Genomic DNA, 20,005 nt, shown 5'->3' on the forward strand with positions numbered 1-20,005 from the left:
GTGCACTCCTACAAAAACTACATACACACACACTCCAATAATGAAGGTTGTCGTCTTTTATCTCTGGCTCAAGAAGCTCCTCCAACGGGAAAGAAAAAAAATGCACAAGATCAAAAACAAGTGTGTGTATATACAAAAACAATTGCACCAAACCCAAAATAAAAATTATCCCAGCACCAAATAAGTATATATACCTCCACCAAAATGATCAATAGGGGATATATAACTCTATGTACAAAAAAAAATATTTACAAAGCCTCCAAAATCACAAATGGTAATCCAATAGCTCAGCAGTGCTTACTCCTACCTTGCCTTTAGGCCCACTGACCCCTGTTGGCCGATAACTCCTTAAATATAACCGGCAAGATTTTCCAGCCAATCTCTCACCCCATCTACCTCATGCACCTACCCAGGTAGATGCTAGAGCATTCACACCACGTCAAGCGGCGCGACATGCCCTGAGCAACTATGTATTTTATATTGAACCCCTGTTAGTCATGCACATAACCAGACAGCCAATGGTTATCCTGAGCACAACAGCTGACGGCTCACCAGTAAGTAAAATTATTTATTTACAATATGGGATCCCCATCTCTGATTCAACCCTGTTTACTCAAAAATATGCCGACTTTTTATTTTAGGCACGCTGCACCTTAAGCCGCCTGTGCTGGACAGGCTGCGAGGACACCGGTGTGTAAAAATTAACACTTGTGGTGGAGCCCATACTGGCCATTATACCAGCTCTACGTGTGTCCAGACACACCGCGCCTCACAGCGCTCACCCGCCAGATGGCCCCGCATTCCCAAGGCAGCGCCCTTAACACATAAATGGTAAGCTCACTTTCTTACAACCTTATAAATACCGCTGCTCCCGGTTTAATGCTTCTTCAACTTAAATTTGGTAATGCGCAAGTCGTGCATTACCACAGGCTTTTCATAAAAAGTCAGGCTCTGCATTTAGAATTCAAACTCTTGGCAACTAGAAACAGAACGACTCATATTTAAATCAAGACATAATTTTTATTAACAAGGAGAGAAAGCTAATAAGACCTTAGCTCAACAAATCCACAAGCAGGAAGTTTGCAATGCAATCCCAACAATCACCAACACAAACAGAGACAAAATCATTGACCATAAAAATATAATGCACACATTTAGAGAATACTATAAATCTTTATATTCTACTGAGTTTAAAGAAGACAAGACACAATCTAATGCATACACTCAGTGCAGAGGAATTGGATAAATCTCTGGCACTATCAGAATTACTAGATGCTTTAAAGGCACTTCAGAGTGGGAAAGCAGCAGACCCTGATGGCTACCCTGCTGAATTTTATAAGAAATCTCCACTCAGCTAGCTTCCCTCTTATTACCAACATTTACAGAAGCTAGAGCCAATAAAATTATACCTCAAACTTTTCGCAAAGAATTAATCACTGTCTTTCCTAAACAAAACAAGGACTTATTACAATGTGCATCATACAGACCAATTTCACTTCTGAATAACAATGTTAAGATACTCTCCAAAGTCCTAGCTAGAAGGATGGAGAAAGTGCTGCCTTCGGTAATATCACAAGATCAAATTGGATTTATTAAAGACCGACACTTAGCTTCCAATCTTCGACACTGGTTTAATATAATATATTCACCCGCAAAGTCAAACACCCCAGAGATATTATTGTTGGATGTAGAAAAAGCATTTGATATGATTGAATGGAACTACCTTTTCACTACATTGGAGAAATTTGGGTTTGGCCCAAATATTTGTGTGTGGATTAAACTACTGTATACCAATCCAGAAGTTTCAGTTTGTATTAAAAACATTTATTCAGACTACTTTAAACTAGAATGTGGTACCAGACCACTGCTTTTTGCAACCGCTATTGAGCTACTGGCAGTTCACTGTAGAAATGGTTATGAAATAAAGGGGATTATCAGTGAAGGACTAGAGCAGGATGTTTCTCTATACACAGTTGATATGATACTGTTTATATCAGACCCACAAAATACTGTGCCTGCAGTCCTAACAGCACTTACAGAATTTCAAAAGATTTCTGATCTCAGAATTAATTTGATTAAAAGTGTGCTCTTCCCAGTGAATTCTCAATCAGACAATATTAGATTTGACTCCTTCCCTTTTAGCTAAGGATTCATAATGCTTTTGGAATCAATATGAAAAGGCAATGCCAATGTTTGCAGTATATCTGATGGGATCCTAGTATAAGAACTACATCTGCTGATATTTTATTTCTTTTTTTGTTAATTGTAGGAGCTGTGAAGTACTTCAGATGTCCTTGGTGAGCCAAATCTGCTTGAGGGACTGAGTACTTGGGCAGCAGAAGGCAACTGGAAGGGCATGGGAACACACTACCAACCCAGACAGCCAAAGGTTTGAAGGGCTCACAGTTCATCTTTAGTTTGTCTGACCAAAATAGGGGTGGAGTGTTATGGTGTATAAAATCTACAAATTATTCTGTATATTTTTATTATTATATTTTGCTCAATCCCAACAAGATGAATTCAGATGTAGGACACTTGTATAGGCATTATAACAAAAAAGCATATCCTTTTCCCATACACCTCACTTTTATAACAGTTGTTCACAGCATAGTGCTAAAATGGTTTTACAGTCTGGGAAAGGAAGACTGAGCCGATGCCTCAGGATATTGATTACTTTACGGATGGACATCTGGGACAGCAATTTGGTTTACAGTCTGGGAAAAGATAGATTAAAGAGTATGAGCAAAATTCATCCATCATATTGACAGCCAGCCAATCAGGTGCATGCAACAATTATGTGCTGTGAAACCACAGCATGAAACTTTATAATAAATATGCCTCAATCGAAAGCAACATCAAAAGAAGAAGAAGAGAAACAGCGACGACGGAAGAGCAACGTCAGAGAATAAAGCAAAGCACACCTGATTGGTTGCCCATGTTGCCCATACCTAAATCTATCACTGGGAAGGAGGAATGATGAGGTGGGCTGTGCAAGTAGCCTATCCAAATGTATCAGACTATTACACATAAATTCAGTGTCACATGTTTCTGAAAGGCACAGCTCGTATTTCATCTCTGATTTATTGGTATGTAAAATCAGCTCCACTTTATCTAGCTGGACCAGTGCCTTCCTGGCCCTTAAATAGCCTGCCTCGTACCTAGTAGCAGTCAGCCCTGCTTCTCCTCAGTCCACAGAGCAGAATTACGTAAAATGCAGATTTCTCCTTAAAGTTTTTGTGAATGTATTCATATTGCCTGACCTGTTTGTTAACTTTTAGTCCTGTTGCTTTGAACACACGAACAAGGAGATAACACATTTTAATGACGCTTTGTAACTCATCATTTCTTTTCTTTTTCTGTGACCTGTGGGATCAACTTGACAACAGCCTGGCTGTTTAATTGCACTTTGTTGTCTGTCATTCAGAAGTCACATGGGTAAGTCAGTTAATAAATAACCGCAGTGGCTTCTGTTCATATGATTCTTGTTTTTTGGGAGCTGAATTAAGTTTTTTTTTTTCAATATTTTTTTTTCCTGATTATACTTGCACTACTAATCTCCTCCATTGCACACATAACTTGCGGGGCATATGCACTAATAACATTTATCATCACACCTCCAATTTCCAGCTTCGTAATTATTACTCACTCTGACACTCTCTTCACCTCCAAAACACTCTTGACATGCTGTTCCTTCAGAATAAACCTTACCCCTTTTCTCCTCCCATCCACACCATGATAGAACAATTTGAATCCACCTCTGATCCACCTGGCGTTACTCCTCTTCCATTTAGTCTCTTGAACACAAAATATATCAACCTTCCCTCTTTCCATCTATCAACATCAAAGTTCCCACCCTCACTTCTACTCTCTTTACCTTCCTCCCTTCTTCTCTTTTGGCCAACAGTAGCCCAATTTCCCCAGCATTCTGTTGGCTAATAGTAGTGGTGGCAGCTATTGTTAACCCCAGCCTCAACTGATCTGGTATGGAACCCAGGGAGACTGTCAACTAACGTCCAGGGGGAGATACTGGGCTTCCCACCCTTGTCCTCCTGGCAGATGTGGTAAAGGGGCATCTCGGCCATCCGTCACACACCCCAAACTCACAAAACTCACAAGACTTGTCTGACAATAAAATATTTTTGCCAAAACCAACAGTTTTATGTCTTTTACAAAGGTCTTTCACTTTTAAGGCTGATTATTGTCTCCTGTACAGAGTACAATGAAATTCTTCTCTGCATGTGGTGCAACAGGGAAAAGTCGACTCCAGGATGCTGGCCATAATACACTTCTCCTGTCATCTTCTGTCCAATGTCTGTGCTGTTTTTCCCATTTTTATTATTTTCTTTTCATTATCCAATTTAAGATATGGTCTTTTATTTGAAGCTGCCTGTAAGACTAACAGCCCAGAATTGTCTTTTCCCTGTTTCAGCAAATGTCCTTCTCCTTTTAAGCAGTTGCTCAACTGGACATTCCTCCTCTTTTTCTATCCTGATTAGATCCAGCCCTCCTCTTCTCACAAGAAAGTCACAGACACCTTTGTATTATATCCTCAGTTTCTTAGCAATCCATCACATGAAATAACCTCCATTTTGAAAATGAATTAAAATGAAACACTAAACTGGTATGCTTCTTGCTTTGGCATACATAGCAATGACAAATTAAAAGGGAAGCACTGTCTCATCCAAGATTATAGATTTTAAAAACCTTTCTTTTGGTAAGACAGATCTTTTCCCCTTTTGACTCATTCCCATATTTTTGACTCTCATTTTAGTTTTGATAATTGTGCAGTAGATCTTTAGTTTTGACCCTTTTTAGTCTTTGATTATGCCTTTTAACAGATTTCTACTCTCAAAGTCTTTTTTGCTTGTTCTACAGCATGACAGCCATCCTCTCAAGATAAGGTCTCTTATCTGGGTGAGGTGATGTATCCCAAGCTGTAGTGTGGGGTCACAGCCCACCTGATGTTGTGCAACATAAGAAGCACCTTTCCCTGAGTGATGTAACTTATTAAAATATTGAGAACAGCTCTCGTCTTTGTCTTGTTAATTTGTTTGTTTCAGTTTTCCCTTCTATGCTTCATGTCATTCCTGTTATGAGTTCTTTATTTTATGAATCTCTCTACACTAATTTATGAGGATGAGAAATAATTTTGGAAGTTTCTTGAGTCCTTTATTCCAAATCTTCAATTAGTTTTTTGTTTTAAGATTTCCTTTTCTTTAAAGTAATTATTCTGTACTATTTTCACTACCATCTTAGTTATTTATAATCACTGCTATTTCATCTTCTTGTTGTTAGCAGTGTGCTCACTGATGTCGTGACCTGCACTACCGATGTGTTTAGAACATCAGCCATTAGGTCATTCTCTCTCTGAATTTATTGATTCCAAAAAGTCTTTTTCATCTTTTTAGAAGATTATTATTATTATTATTATTATTATTATTATTATTATTATTATTATTATTATTATTATTATAATAATAATAATAAATAATAACAATAGATAGGTGATCAGTAGTGGTTAAACTGTTCAGGTAAGTGGTCTTTTTGCTTTTAGTTTGCAGTGTTGTCAGGTTGAACAGGAGTGCAGTGCATGCTGGGAATCCGGAACAGGAAGCAGGAAGTAGGAAGGAGTTCTTTGTCTTTGTACTTATTATTATTAATAATAATAATAATAATAATAATAATACATTTTTATTTATATAGTGCCTTTCCCATGCTCAAGGCACTTCATAGAGTTTAAGATATACAGTTTAAGGGTATACAGTATATAGCAAAGTACAAACCAGATAAATAAAGAAGATTAAGACAGTAAATTCAGAGAAAGCCTAACAGACAAGAGAATTGATGGTCTAACACAGCGTTTCTCAACCTTTAAGTATTTGCGACCCAAGTTTTCATAACAGTTTTAATCGCACCCCCAACGTTTTTTGAAAGGAGCCCACTATTACCAACTTGTTCTTTTTTAATTCATAAGATATCATAGATGCATATTTTATTATACCTACTTAACTTTTATCGACATTTATCTAACTCTAACTATTTATTTTTCTAGTATCATAATGTAGATTGTTAATTTGTTTTGGTTTCAATAGATGTTTTTTTATATTTTTGATTCTTATTTTCTTTTTTTTCACATCTTCGCGTCCCCCTTTTTGTTACTTCGCGCCCCCTTACGGGGCTTGCCCCACAGTTTGAGAACCACTGGTCTAGCACACACACATAGGTTACATGAGCATCTTGACAGAGAGGTAAACTGAGAGAAGGGTAATAAAGTCAAGTAGAGCTAAAAGCCTTCCTGAACAGATGAGTGTTGAGTTGTTTTTTAAAAGAATTCATGGAGTCAGCTGACCTGATTAATTTCGGTAGGTCATTCCAGAGTCTGGGCACTCGCTATACAGCTGAAGGCCCTGCTGTCACCCATGGAGTGTAGATTAGTGTGGGGAACAACAAGATTACCGATATCAGAGGACCTTAGTGGATGGACAGGCACATAGTGATCGTTTGGTGCAAGGTCGCTTAAAGCTTTATAGGTTATTAGTGAGCCAGTGAAGACGGAGCAGGATGGGTGTGATGTGCTCGCTGCTGCTGGTTCGAGTGACGACTCTTGCAGTCGAGTTTTGAATAAGCTGGAGCTGTGATATCAGATTAGAAGGGGCACCTGCCCACAGCGAGTTACAATAATCAACGTGAGATGTGATAAAAGCAGGGACAAATTTCTCAGCATTAGAAAAGAAGAGGAAGGCGCGAACACGGGATATGTTACGGAGGTGAAAGTAAGAAAGTTTCTTAATGTGATTTATGTGAGTGGAATACGAAAGGGAGGAATCAAAAATGACACCAAGATTCTTTACAGTAGAAGCAGGTCTAAGAGATCACCGCCAAGATGGACTGGGAAGGAGCTCATTTTATTAACTTGCACTTTAGTCCCAATTTGCTGAAGGTCAGTTTTGTTGCAATTTAATTTTAAAGAATTCTGCTCCATCCAGGTTTTAATTTCACTGAGGCAGGTTGTGAGCTGAGAAAGCTGTGATGAAGTTCCACTTTTAACATTGAAATAAAGTTTAGTATCGTCTGCATAAAAATGATAACCCAGTCCAAAGCTATGTACAATATGGCCAAGGGGGAGCATATAAATACAGAAGAGAAGAGGGCCAAGGACAGAGCCCTGAGGAGCTCCTTGTGTGCTTGACACCTGAGCTGGATCTGCTGTTGCCAAGACTAACAAACTCTTGCCTATCAGTCAGATAGGACTTGAACCACTGGAGGGCAGTGCCAGAGATACCCAGCATGTTCTCCATTCTGGACAGTAGAATGTCATGTCTGACCTGAGTGTCAAATGCTGCACTGAGGTCTAACAGAATTAATATGCTGGTTTGTCCAGAGTCTGCTGCCATAAGCAAAATATTTGGTTACCCGTAGCAGAGCAGTTTCACAGCTGTGCCGCACCCTGAAACCAGATTGAAAGGGTTCATCAAGTTATAAGAGGTTAAGTAATTGGTGAGTTGGGAGGCTACAACACGGTCAAGAACTTTTGACAGAAAAGGTAAGTGGGAAATAGGCCGGAAATTGTTAAGATTGTCACCATCAAGACCAGACTTTTTTAACATTGGGTTACAGAAGCAACTTTAAAAGTGAGCGGCACAGAGCCAGTGTCAAGGGATGAGTTTATTATTGTTGTAACAGTCGGAATTTATGGCATGAAGGCAGGATTTAAGTAGTGTGCTGGGGATGGGGTCCAGTACACAAGTAGTCGGTCTCATCTTACAAAGCAGGTTATTAACAAATGCAGATGTGACTGGTGAGAACTCAGAGAAGGAGCTGAATGGAGTGGGAAAACGGGGAGAGATATAAACAAATGATGTATTTATGTTTATTGAGCTATTTAGATCTTTAATTTTGTTACGGAAAAAGTGGGGGAATTCCTCACAGACTTCAGTAGAAGAGGTAGTTGGGCCAGATGCGGGTTTGAGTAGTTTATTAACTACAGAGAACAAAACCCTTGGGTTATCGTGGCCACTTTCTATTATTCTGCCATAATGGGTGTTCTTGGCAGCAGTTAGTGCTTCTCTGTAAGCTCTTTGGTGGTCAGAAAAAGCCTGGTTGTGCACGGTGAGGCCAGTTTTACGTGGCATTCTCTCAAGGCATCGGCCAGCTGCTTTCATAGATCACAATTCTGAATTATACCAGGGAGCTGAACGATTAAAGGAAAAATCCTTATGTTTTAAAGGAGCTGTTTTATCTAATGCTGAATGAAGGGCTGAGTTATAGTGGTCAACAAGACTATCTAGTGTTGATAGAATAGGTGCAGACAGTAAAAGATCAGAAATGGATCCAGAAAGGATAGAGGGACAGATATTTTTAAGGTTTCTGTAAGAAATTTGTCGTTTACAGGTAAGAGGAGGGAGAGATAATGAGACAGTGAAAAGTACTGCTTTATGGTCAGAGAGTCCCAAATCACTTCTATAAGTGTTACTGACAGATAGTCCAGAAGTGCAGATCAGATCCAATATATGACCACCAGAGTGGGTGGGAAAATCAACATGTTGTGTCGGGTCAAAACAGTCCAGTAAAGAAAGGAATTCATTTCTCAGTTTAGATGTAGTAATGTCAATATGGATGTTGAAATCACCGAGAAGGATAATTCTCTGAGAATAAGTGCTTAGGTGGGTTAAAAGTTCAATCAGATTGGATAAGAAGGATGTATTGTATTTTGGGGGACGATAAAGATCAATGAGTGAGACAGGACCTGATTCCATTATTAGTTTAAGAGCCAGGCATTCAAAAGACAGTGGACAATCAATTTGAAGTACTGCAAGTCAACCTCCTTGTCTAGAGCTGCGAGGCTCAGTGTGGAAAATGAATCCAGTGGTGTCACCTTTGTGAGAGACGTAAATTTGTTTGGTTTTTGCCAAGTCTCTGTTAAACACAGTATATCAGGTTTGGTGTCAGTGATGAGTTCTGACACCACCAATGCTTTGCCATTAATGGATCTCGAATTAAACAGTGCAATATTAGTTAATAAAGCTTCTTTTTACACATAGCCATGATTGGAGTTTATTTTCACATAATGTAAATTCGGCACGCTGACACTTCTATTTCCAGGGCCATGAATAGGACAGCATATTCCTAGTGCAAGTGCCATTGGTGGTCTTTTCATTCGCAACCTGGCGGTGGTGGTGACCTGACCCGCAATGTTCATATTTCGGACGCCGCAAAATCCCGGCGTCTTTTAGGATGTTCCAGTCAGACCATTTGCTCTGGACAAACTGTTTAATAAGAAGGAGTTTGTCATGAGAGTATTTTAGTATGATAGTGAGTAATACTTATCTGATAGCAGCACAGTGAAGCCGGTAGGACAGGCGGGTTAGGTAGCGTAGATGAGTGGCGATATCAAAGCAGCAGAAAGCATAGCAGGAGGGGGTAGCAGGATTTGGTGGTTCCTGCATACAGCCATAAATGCTGAGTAATACAGGCGTGATCACCCTGGAGCCACAAGCCAGGTTGGAATGAACATCAGATCAGTTGTTAGTCGTAGAGTACTGTAAAGTGAATCAGGAACAGACCAGGATAGCAAATACATTATAATCAAGGAGACAGATTATCCCGAGGTCCTAGATCGCCAGGTACAAAGAAATGTTCGTAGGTCTCATCCTGTGATCCACAGGTTCAGTGGTTCCCAGTCAAAGTAAAGTCCATAAAATCTGTAAATATTAACCAAATCCATACAGTTCGAGTCAGCTACATACTTAGCTTTTGATCTCAGAAAATTACCCCTGAGAACATTTTCTGTGTGAAAAACTGCTAAAAGTCAACTTACTCTGAAAGCAATGATGTAAAGATGTAGGCCAAATAACACTGGCTGTATTTCTGACATAGAAAATAAAGGAGAGGGAGCTGATATTGTGATCTTCACAGGGTTCCTTCCCAGCTTATGTTTAAAGCGTTTCTTTTAGTCTTCTTTGTGTTGCTATCGTTATTGTTCATTGCTTTCCACATGTGTTTTGTGGACTTGGACGAGGCATACAACAGTGTCCCTCAAGGTGTCCTGTGGGGGTTGATTTAGGAGTATGAGATATCTGGCTTACTGTTTTGGGGTATTCAGTTCCTGTACAACCACAGCAAAAGTGTGGTACATACGTACTACCGGCAGTCACTCAGACATGTTCACAGTGTTCGTGGGACTCTACCAGGGCTGCCCTCAATGATCCTGTTCATAATTTTTATAAACAGAACTGCTTGGTGCAGCCAAGGGCTGAAGGAGGTCCATTTCAGTGACCACAGGTTATTGTTCTCAACTAGAAAAGGTTGGAGTGTCCTCTCCAGGTTAGGGAGCAGGTGCTAAATCAAACAGAGGAATGTCTAACTGTAAAGTGCCATCTTTTTTACTTGTCAATGGAGTTTACCAGTATTTTTTACCCTGGCCATTTATATCTTTCAGGGAGTTAATTTTAAAGGAGTCCTAAGTGTATTTTACAGAACCGTTACGGAGCTGCAAACAAAACATTCTGATGGATTTCTTATTGTGGATGGAGATTTTCATCATAAAATTGAAAACCCTTCTCCTCAATTTTTATCAACATGTGAACTTTCCAACCAGGGAGAGAACAAACTAGATCTTACCTTTACAAACTCTCACAATGCCCACATTTCAGGTTTTCTAAATGTGTTTCCATTAAGTCAATGCCTACATACAGAAAACTGCATAAAAAGTCCAAACCAACTATCAAACAGATCAGGGTTGGCCAGAGGGAGCTGCTACAGCCCAGCAGATCTGTTTTGATGACTGGGACTGGGCCACGTTTAAGGCTGCTGTCACCTAGGGCCATACAATCAACTTAGAGGATTGAGCATCATCAGTCGCTGGCTACATTAGCAAGTGTAAAGATAACGTAACTCTGTCAAAGACCATCAGAACTTGTGCAAATCAAAAACTGTGTGTGACATTGAGGATAAGTGAACTGCTAAAAGCCCATAATGCTGCCTTTAGATCAGGTGATAAGGTCGCCCTTAGGACAGCAAGGGCAAACCTATCATGTGGCATCAAAGCAGCTAAATGAGAGTACTGGTAAGAAAGTCCAAAGCCACTTTCAGGCTACAGAGACACACAATACATATTGTAGGGAATCCAAGCCAACACAAACTGTAAGACCACACCACCTTTCTGCAGAGGTGATGCCTTCCTTCCAGATGTTCTAGCTAACTTCTATGTGCATTTTGATTTCCTGAATGACATGCCTGAGAGAAAGTCCATCCCTCCTTGGGAGGAACAGGTACTGTTTGTCCAGTGCTGGCAACTTTGTTGAATGTAAACCATGAAAGCTGTTGGACCAGACAAGATACTTGGCCAAATTCTTAGGAAATGTGCAGACCAGGTGACAGATACCTTTACAGATATCTTTAACATTTCCTTGAAGCAGACAGCTATCCAGACTTCCCACATCACCTGACACTCTCCTATCTGCCTATCACTGTTTCACTGAAGATTTCATATTATCTACTTGACTTCTGGGCCTGTCCCATTTGGACACAAGAATTTAAGTTTATGGATGACACAACAGTAGTTTGTCTCATCAGCACTGGGGATGATTGGTGGACTGGTGCAAGTTCAACAATCTATCTTGTAATGTGAACAAGACAAAAAAAAATGATTGATGAATTCAAGAAGACTTAGGCTGTCCATATTCCAATGCATATTGAGGGCTCTGTGCTGGAATTGGTCAAAAGCACCAATTTAGTTTCCTTCCCAACATTACCCGGTCAAATAATACCACCTCCATAGCCAAAAGGGTGCAGAAGTGTCTCCACTACCTTTGTTGGCTGAAAAAAGCAAGACTACCTCCTCTCATTCTCACCACTTTTTAGGGGTGGCACCTTTGAGAGTGTTCTGATTAGCCACATCACTGTCCAGTTTTGAAACTGCAGTGTCACTAACTTTGAGGTCTTACAATAGACAGTGTACACAGTAGAAAATGTCATTGTGCCCTCCTCCTGTCTCTTTTAACATTGCTTTTCTGGTGATTAGTGTACACCGTGAGTGGCAAGTATGTCGCCCTCTGGGAGTGACCCTCTTCGGAATGATGACTTCCAAAAAACTGACGAGACGGCACGGTGTAAAACTGATGCCTGAGTTGGCCTGCTCTCTAGAGGAGTGTGTTTTGGCTGTCGGTAACGTGATCGGTTGCAAAAATATCCACTCCGCCTCACGAATGAGCAGTGCAGTGGTGGTGTTTGTTCCTGTAACTAACCTTGTAAATCACTTATTATTAAAGACAGTTATTAATCAGTTATTATTAAAGACAGTCTGACTCCTGTAATACCTCTTGCCATACCTGCTAAAAAGATTACTATGTCCAATGTCCCACTGTTTCTTTCTAATGAAGCTCTGGAAAAAGAGCTTTCTTGTTATGGACTGGTATGTTTCCTATTAAAGGAATCCTGATTGGGTTCAAAGCTCCTCAGCTGAGACATGTTATGTCTTTTAGGAGACAAGACTTAATGATTCTAAAAGAAGTAAATGAAGAAATAAACATAGCTCTAAAGTTTAAAATTGATGACTACAATATGTTACCTTTGTTTCTTTGGAGCCTATGAAATGTTTTAAATGTGGTAGCACTGGACACATTGCTTGCAGCTGCCTGAGTGTCGACCATGATCCTGAGGTGGAAAAAAATGTAAGACGAGGTGAAGAAAATTCCCAAGAGACCAAACCTGGGGCAATGACTAATGGTGTGTTGGTTCAAAATGAAATTGATCAGAGTGCTAAGAGTAGTGAGAATGTAAATGGAGATGGGGATGAAGTTATTAGAGAAGGTGATAGCAATGTTAAAAGTAAGGACAGTGTAGCTACAGACGTAAGTAAAACTGAAAACAAAATAATGATTGAGAGTGTATGGGGAGATAAAGAAATGCAACGTGTACATTAGGGTGGCGATCTTAAGGTCCCTAAAACTGTGAAAAGGCATCAAAACACTGAAGTGCAGGTCATGTCTAAGAAGCTCTGTGTGACAGAGACGTCCATTGAGCAGGATGCAGAAAACCCGTCTGCTTTTGATAGTGGGTAGAGGGAGACTTGTTGGACGCCACTCTTGACGACACTCACAACATCACAGAGGGTTATAGTCTGGCACGAATTAGACCTTTACTGGAAGAGACGAATGGCAAGAGAGGGGTACTTGTGAAAAACTTTTTTCCTGACATACCGTTGTTTATTTTCTCAGTCAAAAAACTGCTGAGACAAGGATCAATGACAGAGTGGTTTTCTAATAAGGAGGGGTGGAGGTTAAGAAAACCTTTGTTACGTGCAGCGTCTCAGACTTCAGACATGTAAAATGAATACTTTCTCTGCATATTTTCACATTGTGTTTGTTGTTTGTTTTCTGGTTTTGTTTTATTAACAGAAATTCCAAGTGAATAATTTCAATATTGGAAGTCTAAATATTAATGGCTGTAGAGGCCATGTTAAAATTGTCCAGGTCTGTGATTTCTTGAAAGGAAGGCACCTGTCAGTAGCTTACCTGCAGGAAACACATAGCATTGTCGATGTGGTACTGAATTGGAATAAATGGTTTTTGGGTTATGGGGATCGATGTGTATTTTAGCCATAGGTCATCACAGAGTGCTGGTGTCGTGATCGCCTTCTCTAAGCATTTGTCCCTCCGCGTCTGTCACTGAAGTTGTTAAAGGGTGGCTGCTTAAGGTTACGACAGCGTTGGAGACGTGTAAGTTATTTTTATTAACGTTTACACTCTGACAATGGGCAGGGAGAGAATGCGGTTTTTAAAAAAACTTAATCAGATTCTTAGTGACTGTGACCCAAAGGACTATGTGTTTTTAGAGGGTGATTTCAAATGCACTGAAAACAATGTGCTGGATAGGAATCACGCCAAGCCTCACCCACAATTGGCAAGAGAGTTACGTGTCCTCACAGAACATCACCAGTTGCAGGATATGTGGAGGGCTTTAAACGGGGTGCTCAGACAGTACAACTGGGCAAAGGTGGAAGGTGACATTCTCTCCCTTGCTAGGCTTGACTGTTTTATACCTTTAGCCACCATTTTAGTTTTTATACCTTCTGTTTTATTGTTCTGTGCTTCTCCGATCATTCTTTAGTTTTACAGTATGTACTGCAATCATGCTATCTATACAGAACAAAGTTCTCACTGGCATTTTAACATTTTTTTATGTCTTGATTCTCATTTTAAAACATGTTTTACATATTTTTGGACTCAGTGGAAAAAAAACAGGATCAATGAGTTCTCTTATCTGAGACAATGGTGGGATATTGGGAAAGCACAGATTTGCCAATTCTATAAACAGTATACACTGAATGTTGCGAAGAGTATGGATGAGTCCACCAAAGTCATGGAGGAGGAGGAGATACTGGAGATTGGAAAGACTTTAACTGATTGTGTTATCGTCTATTTACCCTTTACACTTGTCAAGTTCGTTATTGGATTTGTCTACTCCAGCACCCTAAATAATAACACACACACACATAGCTATACACACACACACAGACCCTAACCACAACAGTGCCCCATGAATGACACACACACGCCGATTAACCTCTAGCACTTTAAACCGCACAAGTGCATTAGGAATAACACAGCCTGTCACTCAGCACTTCAAGAGACTTACTTATTATTGGCATGAACAAAATACGATGTTTTAGTGATATCTCAGACCTAAATATTACTTTTGGTCTACAAGAATACATTTAAACATACAAAGACTCAGCACTCTTAACTATAGGCCATTTATCAGCCAAGAATACCTTCTTTTTGTACTGTTCCAACTATTGAGTGGAGCTCCTCACTCACAGCCAAAATAAACCTCGCAGTACAGATATAATGGCAAATGTCCAGCTGCTTCAGGTGCTCAAAGAAATCTAATTTATTACTTCAATTACCCTAGACATTAAGACAAAGCATAGAAAGTTAAACACAAGTTACTGTTTATTAAAGAACAATAATAAGAAATAGAAAATAAGATCGATAGTAAAGTCTGGATAAAATAGTCTTAAAAAAAAAAAGCTTACTGAAAGGAATCAGTGACGTCAAGGATGAAAGTCCCAGGGCGGCGTTTGATTTAGCAATCAATATTCATGAAAATTAATATATTTGGATGAAATCTGGTCAAACGTGTCTTTGCTTTATTCTCTGACGTCGCACTTCCGTCGTCACTGTTTTTCTTCTTCTTCTTCTGACATTGCTTTCGAATGAGGCATATTTATTATAAAGTTTCATGCCATGGTTTCACAACACATGAATGTTGCATACACCAGATTGACTGGCTGTCAATATGATGGATGAATTTTGCTCAAACTTTTTAATCTATCTTTTCCCAGATAATAAAGCTTTTGGATGTTGCCTAAAACATTGCCATGTCCATCTTTCCCAGGCTGTAAACCAAATTGTTGTCCCAGATGTCCAACCATAAAGTAATCAATAGCCTGAGGTGTCGGCTCAGTCTTCCTTTCCCATGCCATAATACCAAATTAGCACTAAGCTGTGAACAACTGGTATAAAAGTGAGGTGTAAGGGTAGAGGATATACCTTTTTTATTATAATGCCACCTACATCTGAATTCATCTTGTTGGGATAGATCAAAATATAATACAGAATAAGATGTAGATTTTATACACCATAATACTGATGGAGACTCTTGCTTAGGAATTTTGAAAGCAAATTGATAGATTATAAAGTTCAGGGGTCTTTAGTAAGACCTCCTTTTCAAGTACAGACTGAATGTGATGCTCCCACAAGATATTTTTTTTTGCATGGTTAGTAAACAGAGTCATAGCCGAATGATTCATTACCTGCACACATCATCCGGTCAAGAGCTGAGAGAAACAAACCAGATCTGTGCTAGGACTGTGGAGTTTTACTCTCAGCTCTACTTGAGTGAGTTAACAAAGGCAATACATGATGATTTTGATTTCCTTTCAGAGCTGCCTAAAATGCCAGAGGTAGAAAAGTCCATGTTAAAAGGAAGCATAACCTTACAGAAGCTCACAAAAGACATGAAAAGCACGAATCACAGAAAGCGCAATAAATAGATGACTTGTCAATTGAGTTCTATGAAATGTTTTGGAACTTGCTGGGACCTACACTTAATCCTAAGAAAGGAGATCCATGTGAAAGCAAGAACTGGAAACCTATAGCTTTACTTTGTATGAACTACAAGATCTTCTCTAAAACCCTGGCCAGCAGAGTCAGAGAGGTGCTGGGGTATGTGATTCATCAGGATCAAAGCAATCGTGTGTTAAACAGATCCATTTGTGTGGCCTTAGCATTCCTTAAAGTAGCTAGGGGGATTAGACTGGGTTACTCTCTTTACAGGATGTTGTCCTCCCTGGCCAACAAGCCCTTGCTGGTTAAACTTAGGAATGTAGTAGTAGGGTTGTCTGTCCCTCAGTGTTATGCACCTCTGAAAATCTCCACCCATGCAGATGACATTATGGTCTTGGAGGATTTCCAGAAAGTCTCATCTGCTAAGGTCAACTGGAATAAGTGCTCTGCAGTACTGTTGAGGGAGTGGAAATGCAGAAAACCACAGCTGCCAGGGGGAATGAAATAGACAAGAGGAGGTTTTAAGTATCTTGGTGTTTATTTGGAGGATGAAGCTACTGAATAAAAGAATACAAGAATCCTGAAACAAAACAGAAAACAATGAAAGCCTGTCCCTCTTTAAGAACAGAAAGGACATTTATCACAAACCCCAGGATCAATGAGACACACAAATGAGTTCACAGTTGCACTAACTGCAGCAAAGAACACACATTATGACAGAATTATAGAAAATGGCCATGATAACCCAAGCGTTTTATTCTCTGTAGTTCTCTGTATTTAATAAACTTTTTCAACCTGCATCAGGCTCAGTGTCCTCCATTTTTAATATAACAAAATTAAAGATCTAAATATTTCAACTAATATAAATCTATCATCCATTTCTATCTTTCTATGTTTTCCCACTGCATCCCACTCTTTTTCAAAATTTTCACCAGTCACATCTGCATTTGTTAATGACCTTCTTTATAAGATGAGGCCCACTACCTGTGTACTGGACCCCATCCCTACCACACTTCCTAATCCTGCCTTAATGCCATAATTCTGACTGTTACAACAATAATAAATACATCCCATGACACCTACTCTGTGCCAGCCACTTTTAAAATTGTTTCTGTAATCTCAAAGTTAAAAAAGTTTTGTCTTGAAGCTGATATACCTAGTAACTAAAGTAACTAAAGAAATTTAACATTACTGTCTAATTGGACATGTCATGCCAGAATAGTTGCACATAGTATGTCTACAGACACAATTCTTATCTATACTCAATCTACTGTTTTGCCAGATAATAATGCAACAGTCAAAATTATAGAAGGAAATTGTAGCAGTCAGAAGCACTTCTCAAACATGTGGAGCCAAATAGCTGTCTTTTTGTCACCAAGCTCAGTAAAATGTACAAATTAATCATTAAGCTTCAGTTACCTTGTGCTACTAAGCTCCTGAACTGATGCAGCAATTTTCCCTCAATGTCACATCATTTGTTTAGTTTCGTTTGCTCTCTCCCTGAACCTCAGCAGTTTAAACTTCACAGACTGGAGGAGCTGGAGGAAGGTATTTAAGAAGAAGCCCTCTGGGTGGAACCTTTGCAGTGACAGATTTTCCCACATTTTCACTACAGAATTTGTAACAGGGTCTCCCCAGGCAAGCTTTCTTATTTGAGAGTCATGACTGCACTTTGTGAGATAATAAACTAAAGGTATATTCCACATACCGTTCTAATGGTGATAGCTGCTCAGTGACTCTTTTGATCCCTGTAAGCAGTGTCCATATAATAAATGACCTTTTCAGGTCACAGTATCTCATCATTCTTCCAGTCTAAATCTCATACCAGAGCCAGGACTGAGTCTATTAAATGTTCAGGGTCACTAAGCCACACTGCTTTCCTGCCTGCACAGAAATGTGCAAACAGACACTTGAATATTCTCTTTGGAATTAGGAGAAAGTGTGACAAACATCATAGAGTTTAAACAAAGCAAAGAGCTAAAATCAGGAGGCAAACAAACGTGCACCAAACCAAAACACAAATCCAAACTCAAGGTCTTTCTGAACAAAGCAGAAGGCTTAGCCCAAAATTCTCACTAGCACACCCTCTTAGAAGGACTTTGGAAGTATCCACAATTTTGGAAAAAATATTGTTCACCGTGTTAACCCTTATATGGTCATGTTGATGACATCATTATGCGTTATGTGATGACGCCCCATAGTGATAGTGGATTGGTGCATCAAAAGCAGTGTCTCAACAAATTGGGTTCACAATAGATAATAAAATTATCCAAACTCAAACAAAATAACTTTTTTAGAAAGCAAAAATACATTTGAATTTGTGAATTCTGAATTTAAATCTGAATTGAATTCTCTAAACCTTCATAAAAATTATTTGTACACCAAGACAAACTAATGGAGCTCAAATAAATAAGAATCAAGTTTAAAGTATCTCGACTGCTGCCCTCTGGTGATCTCCTGAGTCTACTGCTCTTAAAGGACTAGAACTGCTAAGAAGAAAGACAGCTTGGCCTACCCAGGGAGTAACCAAGTCTTCCTTTTGTAATTTGTTCTTCTTTTGTTCTCCATTTTCTCAGGATCTCCTCTGTTTGTGACTGTGACAAGTTATGTTGACTGGACATCCTTTGGAGGATGACTTGCAACATCTTGGCAGTGAACTGTTTAAACTCAGGCCATAAGTACATTGGCATCTGAACTTTGTGTAAATAAAGGACACACGTTGTAAAATATTCTTATAAACCTCTAGACCCTAAAATTAACAAATGGTAACTGTATTTTTTGTAGCACCATTTAACTGTACTTTTATCTTGAATATAAGTTTTTGTAATAGTGCTTTATTGCTGACTTGTCATCAAGTGTTTGCCCAATGCCACAATGCATTTTCACTTCAGTTTACGGTTACATTTTCAGTCTCGTGATTTTTGTTTTTGTGCCAGTCTGTGTTTCTTAAAAGGTAAAAACAGCTGACAAGTTTCTCATGCTGCTACTTCTGCTTTATATTTTTATTCATAAATTCTAAGCTGGCAAGATTAACTTTCACAAAGAAGATGCATGCAATCTATCACTTGTCTAATTTCTTTGAATAGGGTGAGACCTCGAGCTCAGGGTGAAAGCAGGAGGGAGTCAGCCTCTCTGTCATCACATAGTTCTCTTTATATTCACAATTATTGTCTCATTAAATCATATCAGCTTTCAAGCTGTACCCAACATGGCAGAAATGGTGTAGTGACGATGTGAGGAGAGATCTTTCTATAATTTACACCCAGCTACACATGTGGCTCCCTCACTCCCTCGTCACATCAGCCCTGAGTTTTTGCCTCGATGGCCATCATTCCTCCAAATCACCGTCCCATTCAGGTGACACACAGCTCATTCCTTCCATACGGCGCCCATCTGTATTCATTAAAAAATCAGGAAACTTACCCACTCCGGTCAGCTTGGCACTGAATAACTTCCACAGATAGTCGTGTGGCCTTAGAAGAGCCATTGAATGTCTGAATGCCCATACGGTTGTGATGAGGGTAACCCCCTCAATGGCCTCTTTAACACAGAAGTGTTGTGTGCTTCAGTGAAGTTTATCAGGAAACGAAAACCACAGAAATTTAAGAGGCTGTGAGGGGAAAATAAAAAAAGAAGTAAAGTGTGCTTGAGCAATTCAAGCCTACACTTTTAGTTTCTCTTTACATTTAATGTTACAAAAACATTAAAATTAAATGTACTCAAATCTGCTGTAATTAAGACAGGGCAGGTAAGCAGAGGGGAGTTAAGGTGTGTGCAGTTGTGTAATTCATCCTGTAGCTGTGTAGCCCTTCTTCATACTTGCTGTTTAAAATCTCTAAGGTGAGCACTGGGTCTTAACACTGTCTGCCATTAACTTGTTATTTTGTGTTTACTTTATTTGGCAGTTTTCAGTAATTTGTTTAGCAGTACACTAT

The 20,005-nt window shown here is 39.4% G+C and overlaps 1 protein-coding gene across 1 annotated transcript in view; it reads right to left on the bottom strand.

Moving 5' to 3' along the window:
• Positions 1-19,622, bottom strand: part of LOC120534767 (stonustoxin subunit alpha-like) — a 72,463-nt gene extending 52,841 nt beyond the window's left edge. The window contains exon 1 of the mRNA XM_039762346.1: positions 19,494-19,622. Within this exon, the coding sequence (XP_039618280.1) occupies positions 19,494-19,576 (83 nt within the window). The 5' untranslated portion in view covers positions 19,577-19,622. The remainder of the gene's footprint in view (positions 1-19,493) is intronic.
• Between the last annotated feature and the right edge of the window lie 383 nt (positions 19,623-20,005).

Source organism: Polypterus senegalus, chromosome 8 (assembly GCF_016835505.1).
Source record: "Polypterus senegalus isolate Bchr_013 chromosome 8, ASM1683550v1, whole genome shotgun sequence".
Classification (NCBI taxonomy): Eukaryota; Metazoa; Chordata; class Cladistia; order Polypteriformes; family Polypteridae; genus Polypterus; species Polypterus senegalus.